The 12,018-nt window shown below is 37.1% G+C and overlaps 1 protein-coding gene across 1 annotated transcript in view; it reads right to left on the bottom strand.

Annotated features, from left to right (window-relative positions):
• Positions 1 to 3,917: 3,917 nt before the first annotated feature.
• Positions 3,918 to 12,018, bottom strand: part of LOC115887784 — a 299,678-nt gene continuing 291,577 nt past the window's right edge. The window contains exon 5 of the mRNA XM_030907281.1: positions 3,918 to 4,034. Coding sequence (XP_030763141.1) covers positions 3,918 to 4,034 — 117 coding nt within the window. The remainder of the gene's footprint in view (positions 4,035 to 12,018) is intronic.

Consider the following 12,018-nt stretch of genomic DNA (forward strand, 5'->3'; position numbering starts at 1 on the left):
TTGTAATAGATTTCACTGAAATATTAGGAAAATATCACTAATAGGTACAACCAGACCTTGTTTAAAAGTGGTAGACTATGTTTCTTTTGAAATAGAATTATTATGTGTTACTTTCATACTAACTTACACAACAACAACGCGACGGTTCTGATAGTTATACCACTCGCTGTTATCAATTAGACACAAAAAGGACCGACACGTTTGAGACATGGTGGAACCATTTGATTCTTAAGAGTTGTCTATAAGGTGTCTCCGTTGCAACTTTTTTAATGCGTTCATGTGTCGGCGTTACGGCACGATTTCGCTTCCATATAACATGGTGGGGATTATTATTGCTCGGTACACTGCAAGTTTCGTTTTTGTACTGAAGTCATGATTGTAGAAAACCCTGTCTTTAATTTCCAGAATGCTCTTGAGGCGCTGCTAATGCTGTGCTGAATTTCAGAGTCGATATTGGCCTTTTCCGAAATCAAACTGCCGAGTTAATTGAATTCCGCTACATATTCCAATAGTTCTCCGATCTTTATAGCATTGTTGTGATCTTCCGGGGAAGTGCACTTGATTTTAGTTTTATCGATATTAAGCTAAAAGCCAAACCCTCCTATGCCCAGATATGTGTTCAACATTTCTTCTAATTGCTGTAAGAGCGCAGTCATCAGTGTATTGAAGTTCTGTGATGAATTGTGTACGTGTTTTTGACCTGAGTCTTTTTATGTTAAACAGACCGCTGTCGTATCTGTATCTAATGCCCAATACTCTTTCCTGCAGTTCGCTGTCCACTATAATCGAGAGCGCTGCCATGAATATGTTGAGTAGAAGAGACGCTAAGACATCCCCGATTAACTCCTGTATTTGTTAGGAAAGGATCGCTCAGTGATGCACGATGTGACACTTTTGACTTGTTGTTATGGAGGTTTTTACACACTGTAAGAAATTTGTTGGTCATCATTCATGAGACTGTGGCACCTGCATTGGATAAAAGTAAATGACCCTTCAATGTCTGGTTGGCTGATAACGATATTATAATTTTGAATAACACAGCCACTTTAAATTTCCCTGTTTTCCAATGCAGGTCCAACATTGTCTTCTGTCACAGATCTACCTTTATTGTGATAGTATAATGTTCTTTAAGAGAGAAATTCTGATTATTTCGTCCATTTAGAGGCATAGGTTCGCCGCAGCCCGTCTCCAATTATGCCAAAATCGACTCACATTTTTCTTCAATACCAAAACCTTAAACCCACCCTGATGAAGATGTAAACGAAACGTCGTATCCAACATTGTATAGTGGGACCGCGTGCACCGTCGCTCACATAGCCTACCCACCAAACTTGGTTGCGATCGGACGACATCAAATTTTGACGTTTCTTACGTCAAAACTAACTGTCACAGTGACACGTGTCGTACACGGTCAAGTTGGCCTTGGTCCAATCTATTGACATACCAAGTTTCAATTAAATCGGACGATTTTTTCTAAGCCGTAGGTTGTACTTACCACTTTTCCTCTCGCGTCACCAAATCTTTATTTTGCTTTTTGCTATAACATCGACTATGAACTCTAATTACAATTGGAAATAGAAGTATATTGCGATGCCTAACTGTAATCATCTATAACATTTCCCATTCCTAATTAAAATATTATGCAAATCCGATCGGTAAGCAACTTTCCGACGTAGCCCGGTACTGACGGCCCGCGGTGTCCCCTTGGTGGTACCCGTTCACATGCTCACAATTATTATTCATGGTTTTTAGTGATAGACCGCCTCGACCGCCGCCGCCGCCGAGGTGATTTATTTCTATAAGTCGGCCGGTCATTTTTTAACAACGCAAATAAGATGCCGACGACGCCCACTTAGCAATTCCAAAATGATTAAATATCTTCGAAATTAAGGCATTATTACAACTAAATTTTTTAAAAACAAATCATTTTTTTTTTTTTTTTTTTTTTATTTTTAATATAAGAAAAAAAGGGTTTTAAACATTTCCTTAATAGTTTATTTACCTTTAAAATATCCCAATTTTAGGTTTGTAATTTACCGAAAATGGATAACTATTCTTAGAACTTCTAAACCCATTATCTACTTAGAAATATCCACATTCAGCTGTATCGATCAACTCTACGTTTTAGGCATTTTAGGCTTGAAGGAGTTCCGTGCCAGCCACACTTTACCAAAAACAAGGTGACCTAATTCGATATCATTATTTTTAACAGCGCATTAATTAGAAAACTTCTGTTGAACGATGTTTATCCTGACTTTTGTCGATCACCTATTTTTGGAGAGTTCTATAAATAAATTCAAAAAGAGTCCCTCAACATTTGCTTTTTAACAATATATTAGAGCGGTTAATGGTTGATGACATTTAAGTTAGCAGAAAATTTGATTTAGTTTGTCATTTGATTCATCTCAATAGCTTTATTTTTGTTGAATGTAGACAATGACGTTTTTAAATAAGACAGTAACGTTTTACAGCAATTTTAGCATTTATTTTGGGTCCTCATCAACAAACTTATAAAATAGTTTTTTTTGTTTCTGTAACGCCACTGTCACTGAAAAGTCTTATTATTATTGCTTATTAACATTTACTCTAATAGAGATGGTTTTAAGTTTTGAACTATCGGCTATTGTTGCTTTGATTGATCATGGTAGAGATTAACTTTTTGACTTAAAACCATATCTGCTAGAGTAACTGCCCAACACACAATAATAACATGATTTTTCAAAGGCAGTGTCTACCAGGCCTGGGTCAACCAGGCGGGCTAGACGATCCTCTGAGAGTAGGTCTTAGCGGAGCAGAAGCACGGAGATACCTCCGACTGCTCCACGAAGGATTTTGTTGCTCCAGCAGAAGCAACAAAAACACTCTTCCAAAAAGGGGAGAGTAAAGAAACCAAGAAACAACCTGACTCATCTCCATCAAAGGGCAAGAGAGGGAACGAGTCTCTCACCTCTTCTCCGGCAGGGAGAGAAAAAAGCCAGGATGGAAAGCCGTCCAACACCGGGAGGCAAGCAGGGACGAATCACCAGCTTTGCCGCTATTGCTGGACAAGTGAAAATGGCGGTGCTGCCAAAGGATTTCCCAGAGGTTGCTCTGACCACCGACCAGCAAATATCTCTAGAAGAGGCTATACTGGACGAAGTAGTGGCGATCGGATCGCAACACAAGGATATACAAAATGTGGGTCAGCTGCCGTTTTGCGGGAATACACTTTCGGGTGGGCATGATCCTCATAGATTGTGTATCTCAAGAATCGGCGAATTGGTTGGAAATCGCGCCTAAGCTTAAAAATTGGCAAGGGTCGGAACTGGTTGCAGTGAAGGGAGAAAACATCCCTAAAGGGGCGGCCATCACGGTCTTTCTGCCGAGGAGCAACGGGGAAAACACCACCTACCTGCTGAGCCTTATCCAGGGTCAGAACAATGTAAGGACATTGAGCTGGTGAGTCATCAACTCGAGGGAGGAGGGTCATGGTCCTCACAACAGGAATTGACCTCAAATCCAAGGCGGCAATAGAGAAAGAGGGACATATCCTCTATTATAGATACGGGACAGTACCGGTATTAGTTAAAGTTATCAAGTTAAAGAGGTGGAGAAAATGGAGACAGATCCGCCAGCCTCCACCTCACGGGTTCCTCAGCCGGAGGCAAGCTCCTCGACTGTTAAGGGCGGCACGGAGGGTCAAACTCCAACCGTGGAAGGGTGTGTACCCTCGGAGGAAGAACTGTTGTCAGTTATGGTCGCAGTGATTAACCCCCCCTCTTACTCATTCTATATTCTACAAGGCAGTGTTTAATAAGTGTCTTTGCTTAGACAATGTAATTATTTAGATTTTCGTGGCTAAATATTTCAGAACATCTTTAATAGAGAAAGCATTACTAATTTATAATTTGTAATCATCAATCAAAAATAATTCATATTTACCTCCGAAAAAGTGGGGGTTCGACCAAGAGCAAATGAAAATCGTTCTCTGACGATACCTCTCGATCTCTGTGGTGAACGGCGCATTTAAAGCTTCTTGATCGTTTTCCAGTCATCTGAAAAAATAAACACATCGTAAATAAAACAGAATTTATATCAGAAATACCTAACATCAATAGTGGGACTCAAATACCGAACGCTTATTTTACTACTTTTTCGGACTAGTGGAATGGGCTCTTAAGGAGAAAATGCAACAGAACTTCAGCGAAAACTTTTGACTTAAGCCCGGTATACAATAACCCGCGTAATCTATTTTAAGGGCCGGTCCACGCATAACTCATCTCGATTAGATCGGAATGCCGATCGGAAGAGATTGCGTTCCACGCCCCCTCGCTAACTAAATTAAACTCATGTAAATGAACACTCCCGATTAATTAAATATCGGCCGCGTAGTGTATTTTCTTTATTTATTTTCGTGTAGGGCAGGCCGTTTTTAACCAACCCCGACCGTCCATCAATTGGTCAGTTGCCAGAGGAGACCCGTGCGAAATTTTGTATCTTTATCTCTGGAAGGAATGTTAACATTCCATCGGTCTTCAATAATTTTAAAACCATTTATTTACGCGTATTTTTTGTTTTTTTTTGTATGTCCGAAAATGCTTAGTTTTGGAGATACAGGGTGTAGAAGTTTCATTTTTATTTCGATTTTTCCAAATAATTTCTGAAGTAGCAACAATATTTGGATGAAAATTGGTGTCCGGGAGTTTTTTGACATAAGAAATTTGATTTTGATGTCAATATGACTCATAACATATGAGATATGAAAAGTAATAATTTTTCGCCCATACATGTATAAAACTACTGAATGAAAAAATAGTGACTGAATCCGTGACTTTTTTACATACAAAATGTCTCTTGGTAAAAATGGCGATACATGTCATTATTGACAAAAAATGAACATGTTCAGTAGACATGACTGAAATGATAAATTTAGGAACTCTTTATTTTTTTTAAATTGATCATAAATTTTGCTTCGAAAAAATGATAATAAAACAGTTTCTGTCGAACTTTTGGCACAAAAACATTTCAAATTTATGATTTCAGCCTAATATAACTATTTAGTTAACATGTTTAATTTATGTCAATGATGACAGGTATTGATAAATTCGATTCCAAATATCTCGAGAACCATTATTCTTAGCGATTTTCACCAAGAGACCTTTTTTACGTAAAAAAAGTCGTAAATGTATATTTTTCAGTAGTTTTATACACGTACGGACGAAAAGTTTCAAACCAAATGAAAATATGAATATAGTCATATTATGGACATCAAAATCAAATTTCTCATGTCGAAAAACTCCCAGACACTAATTTTCATCAAAACATTGCCGTTACTTCAGAAATTATTTGGAAAAAATCGAAATAAAAATGAAACTTCTACACCCTGTATCTCCGAAATTAAGCATTTTAGGGCATACCTTTATACGAACTTTTATACTTATTTATATCTGCAGAATATGCTTCTGAAGTTTCCAGAATACAGTTCGGATCACCCTGTATATCATCATCATCATCAGCATTCTCAGTTTATTCAACCATTTTCAATCAGTTATACTTAAAAAATAATCTTACAATAAACGTTTTAATAATAATTGGTTTATATCACACATGTTAATACATTCTACAACTTCACCCACTCTAAAATGTTTAAAGATTTATTAATTTATTCTTATAAACGATGGAATTATTTATGATTACATTAACCCAATGTATATTTTCACATAACATTAGAATGGAATTTAAGAAAATAAATATTTTAAATACACGCAGGTAAAAGTAGTTCTCATAAAATAGATAAATAAACTTTACCATAATCCTTTAATACTACTAGTAGGTATGTTATGTATACACACATACATAGTAAATATTAAATTTGCCAAAACAAAACCGATTAGTTTAATCTAAGAAAAAAACACCAACACATTCCTCTTGTTTATTTTTTTGGCAAAATTAGTAGCAGGCAAACGCTGCAGCGCCGCGCTTAGGCAAGTAGTTAGAAGCGCGTGCTGAACTGCTAGCCAGATGGTTGTTTTATTGTTAACAGCCTCAGACGTATCACTTAAGTTTAATCATGGAGAAAAGTGGCAGGTGCCCCGCTATATCCTCCGAAAAACCCGCTTCGAATATATAACATCGCATTATAAAATTGTTAACCGCCATGTCGATCAGGTCGGCATCGAGGGCCGACAAGATGAACAAGATTTATACGCGACTAACCTTTATTTACTTTTAAATACACGTAACCCCAGTTATAATTTGTTGGATAATTTAAATTATTCAATAAATAATAATCTAGAAATGAAAAGAGAATTAATGTATTCTCTTTTCATCTCTAGATAAACAATAATTGAATCGGAATTCTCTTTTCTAATGTTGCAGATTAGGTGTTTGGCATTTTACTGTTGAACAAGTATTAACCACAGATGTATTTTTAATATTGCATGATAGCCATACAATACTGAAATTTGTTATGTTTGTTCTAACCAAAACTACTAAAAACTAGTTAATATAACTTCAAAAGATTTAGTTGAGACTGATGAATAATCGACGAAATTTAATTTCATACTGTAGGTTCGCCAGGTATAAATGATGATTAAAGGGTATACAAACAATCCAATAAAGAAGTAGATACATCAGATTTTCTTTTAGTTTTAGTAAAGCAATGAACCAGTGGTAGATAGCAAAAAGACAAAACAACTACTATAGAGCACAAAAAAACCCTAGTACGTATAATTGTAGGTGTCATCACAGGAAAATGCCCCACGGAGGTAAACCTCGTGAGATGGACGATTTCCAACGATTACTGCAGAGAATGCGGTGAGGAAGAAGAGCCCATAGAGCACCTGCTGTGCCACTGTCCGGCACTGGAATACCAACGCTTTAAAACTTTAGGACAAGTTTCTTGGAAGGAACTAGAGCAGAAGCAAACATCAGCGACATCGGGAACTTTGCAAAGAGCTGGAACTGTTTTAGTGCAAAGAAAGAATGAGAGGAAGGTTTGGTACACAGGAGTATCGCAATGGGGCCTAAGGCCTCCGAGTGAAGGATCAAACTTGATCCCAAACACCAACGACTTAACCTAACCTAAAGCAATCAAGTATAGAATTATTAAGAAAAACTATGGGAAAGTATAAACCAATAATTGTTTTAATTTAATGCGTTAAATAATGTTTGCCTTATTTCTCCATAAAATGTTAATGGAATCAATGCTTATTGTTTCTTCCTTTGAAGTTTCATATGCATTAAATTGCTTAATATACTATATATTTAAATATTTTCTATGTAGAACGTACATCGGCAGTTCATATCAAATTAACTTTTAGTCACGTGATTAAGCTTGACCGGCACAGCGTTGCCCACTTTTAAAAAATATATTCTTTTAATCAAAATATTTTAGGAAACAAAAATAAATTAATTTTAAATATATAAACAGTTATTATTTACATCAACAAAACTCAGCTACTTAACGGCACTTAAGGGACATAAAGCCATTACTACCGCTTTCCCGTTCAAAATATTCTAATAAAGTTGCGATGAATTTTTTACGGCTATTAAGCTATCTTGTACCACTTTGCACTAAAAGAGGATCTAAAAAGAACAATGTTCGACTGTAAGGTCTACTAGTAAACATTTTTAAGCTTAAAGTATAACATTATTTATTTAAACCAAAAACTCGTAAAACAAAACTAAAGTGTAAAAACCAATGACAATGTCAGGACATAAATAAATAAATGCAGCAACTTGACATTTTTTACAGCACAGCTACCACCTAAATTCCCAGGGCGAAATTTAAATTTCAGTTCGTCAGCCGATTATGTCAATGATTGGCAACAATGAAAATAAAAGTCGCGCTCTTGATTACGTAACTAAAAGTTTAACTGATATGAAATATAGTAAAAATCTATAAAGAAGTTCAAGAATCTTGCAGCAAAACGAAGACCAAGACTGTACCCAGAAAGACTAAGACCAAGTCTACTTATTAGACTGCAAAACCAAGACCAAAGGATTATTGGTCTTCGTCTTGCATCTGCTCATCACTAGCAGCAGATACCATTATCCCTCTATTTGTTTAAAGATACCAAATAATGTGTAGTTTCTTTTAAAAAGTAATAATAATGTTTATTTTCATTCTCCTATCTAATATCTTGCTGTATAAAGACAATATATTAGTAATACTTTCAGCTGCCCTAAACCACCGAAACCTTCAACTATTTAACGGTCCATATCATCGGGCCGAGCCCGATCCTGTTCGACTCATCTCACGCTTGATCTTTTTTTATTACAGGGCGCTAAGTCGTCGGTAAAAATAAAGCGTCCAAAACTTAATGGGATTATTTTTTTAAGGCTGTCGGGCCCCGGTCGAGATTTAAATGTATGCAAATTTCGGCGGGACCTCAAAGCTCCACCACTCGTCAAAAGCAACCGGCCAATTGAAAAGTGATTTCGGACTTTCCTTTCTGGAAATTGACCGAAACACATATAAGCTCGTTTTACGGGGCTGAAACCGATAGAATGTTGGTTAATGAATACGGGTAATAAGTAATATATATGCGTTTTGTAATAGGTTTCACTGAAATATTAGGAAAATATCACTAATAGGTACAACCAAACCTTGTTTAAAAGTGGTAGACTATGTTTCTTTTGAAATAGAATTATTATGTGTTACTTTCATACTAACTTACACAACAACGACGCGACGGTTCTGATAGTTATACCACTCGCTGTTATCAATTAGATACAAAAAGGACCGATACGTTTGAGACATGGTGAAACCATTTGATTCTCAAGAGTTGTCTAAGGTGTCTCCGTTGCAACTTTTTTAATGCGTTTGTGTGTCGGCGGTACGGTACGATTTCGCTTCCATATAACATGGTCGGGATTATTATTGCTCGGTACACTGCAAGTTTCGTTTTTGTGCTGAAGTCATGATTGTAGAAAACCCTGTCTTTTAATTTCCAGAATTCTCTTGAGGCGCTGCTAATCCTGTGCTGAATTTCAGAGTCTATATTGGCCTTTTCCTAAATAAAACTGCCGAGTTACTTGAATTCCGCTACATATTCCAATAGTTCTTCTCCGATCTTTATAGCATTGTTATGATCTTCCGAGGAAGTGCACTTGATTTTAGTTTTATCAATATTAAGCTAAAGGCCAAACCCTCCTATGCCCCGATATGTGTTCTACATTTCTTCTAATTGCTGTAAGAGCGCAGTAGTCAGCGAATTGAAGTTCCGTGATGAATTGTGTACGTGTTTTTGCCCTGAGTCTTTTTATGTTAAACAGACCGCTGTCGTATCTGTATCTAATGCCCAATCCTCTTTCCTGCAGTTTGCTGTCCACTATAATGGAGAGCGCTGCCATGAATATGTTGAGTAGAAGAGACGCTAAGACATCCCTGATTAACTCCTGTATTTGTTAGGAAAGGATCGCTCAGTGATGCACGATGTGACACTTTTGACTTGTTATGGAGGCTTTTTCACACTGTAAGAAATTTGTTGGTCATCATTCATGAGACTGTGGCACCTGCATTGGATAAAAGAAAATGACCCTTCAATGTTTGGTTGGCTGATAACAATATTATAATTTTGAATAACACAGCCACTTTAAATTTCCGTTTTCCAATGCAGGTCCAACATTGTCTTCTGTAACAGATTTGAAGTCTCTACCTTTATTGTGATAGTATAACGTTTTTTAAGAAAAATTGTCTCCAATTATGCCGAAATCGACTCACATTTTTCTTCAATATCGTCAACGTCGTATCCAACTTTGCATGGTGGGACCGCGTGCACCGTCGCTCACATAGCCTACCCACCAAACTTGGTTGCGATCGGACGACATCAAATTTTGACGTTTCTTACGTCAAAACTAACTGACACCGTGACACGTGTCGTACACGGTCAAGTTGGCCTTGGTCCAGTCTATCGACATACCCAGTTTCAATTAAATCGGACGATTTTTTCTACGTAGGTTGTCCTTACCACTTTTCCTCTCGCGTCACCAAATCTTTATTTTGCTTTTTGCTATAACATCGACTATGAACTCTAATTACAATTGGAAATAGAAGTATATTGCGTAATCATCGCGTTTCTGTAATCATCCATAACATTTCCCATTCCTAATTAAAATATTATGCAAATCCGATCGGTAAGCAACTTTCCGACGTAGCCCGGTACAGACGGCCCGCGGTGTCCCCTTGGTGGTACCCGTTCACATGCTCACAATTATTATTCATGGTTTTTAGTGATAGACCGCCTCGACCGCCGCCGCCGCCGAGGTGATTTATTTCTATAAGTCGGCCGGTCATTTTTTAACAACGCAAATAAGATGCCGACGACGCCCGACGCCAGAAGATGATGCCGGACCTCCGTACCGGGACCATTACCGAATGCACGCTCTATACTTGCCGCATTGCCAATGCTTTGCCGCTTATTCTTCGGAATGGGCCATTTCCATTTTTGTCGAATCTAATAACAACTCGAATGCTAATAATTCGGCAGTTCAGAGGTCATGCGGCACTTAAGGCGCTTATGAGTCCAAAGGTATAGTCGAGACTTGTCTGGATGAACTGGGAGCTCTGGCAGAAAGGAATAGAATTAAATTATGCTGGGTCCCCGGCCTTATCAGTATTCAAAGCAACGAATCCGATAAACTAGCAAAGCATGGATCAGTCCAGAATCAGTACTGGGGATACCCAAATATATGACCCAATTGCAGTAAAACTCTAGATCACTCAAAAGCAGAATGTCCACTGGAGGAACAAACAAGGTCATAGCAAGAGACATAGAGAGGCATAGCAAGGCCTTTATCCAAGGACCTAACTCTAAAGAACTACTAATGCTTAGCAGGAATAAAGTGTGGATTATAACAGATCCCTTTGCTACCTGTACAAGTGCTATCTCTTAAACTGAAAGCTCAGCCTATATCAAAAAAGTCTTTACCGCGACGTTCTGGATAGCCAGTTACACTTTCTATTTGGGAAAGCAAGACTAGAACCGGAGGAACTATGCTCCCACCCTATCAAGGACCTGTACAAGTTATTGCAAGATACAGGGTTAGTAGAGTGGTTGCAGACTTAGAAAGGGACAAACACAATAGGCTGAATACAGGAAGTAGTTGCAGTAGTTCAAAAAAAAAAAAATTCGGCACTGCTACATCCAAAACGTTTTCTTAAATTTCTTAAATAGGATATATTTTTCGTTGTATCGTGCTCCTTTTTTTCCACGAATATGTAATATTGTATAACTATGGCTGGCTTTGGGCTGAGTGGCAAGTGTGTCGGTTGCTCTGAGAATACAGGGTTCCACCTCAGACGACATGGACTACGTGTATATCAGCAACTTGTAATCTGATTCAGTCGATCAGCTTGAAACACTTTTTGTTCAATTCCGTGTCTATTGCCATTTCTAATACATCTTAAGGTTTGTTCTTTCAATTTCTAAATATTAGATAAGGATAGAATGTACAAAGAACAAAGTTACCTAAATAAATAAGATGAAACAGATACTTTAGTGAGTTTTCTTTAGTATTTTTTGATATTTGAGTGTTAACTTTTGACATCCTCCATTTTAAATAAGAATAGTTTGCTGAGTACCATAACAAAATATTGGAAAATGTATTTCCTATTAACTTTATGACCATATGCTTTAATGGGTTTCCTATAATATTAGTCATGTTACGCGAAACACATTAAAAGGCCAGACACATAAAATTTAAATAATATTTACGGAAATTTATAAATAAAAGTTCATTCAAATAAAACCAGTTTTTTCTTTCATTTACCTAATTCGTACATGTAACGGAACTTGGAGAGTTCATTATCTAAAAACCACGAGTTATACCTACATCTGCAACTAAAATGTCAAAAATATCGATATTAAATAATATATGAGATCATCAAGACTGAAACCATTGCAAAAAATATTATAGTGATTCAAGGGCACAAGAGCTAAAATGGAATGGAGCAGAAAATGGATAAATACTGAATCTCCTCAAAAAATTTAATTAGAATCATCAGGCTAAAATGAAAGTGGTCTAGTGAGTCCA

Source organism: Sitophilus oryzae, unplaced genomic scaffold, assembly GCF_002938485.1.
Source record: "Sitophilus oryzae breed Bouriz unplaced genomic scaffold, Soryzae_2.0 scaffold_637_pilon_pilon, whole genome shotgun sequence".
Lineage (NCBI taxonomy): Eukaryota > Metazoa > Arthropoda > Insecta > Coleoptera > Curculionidae > Sitophilus > Sitophilus oryzae.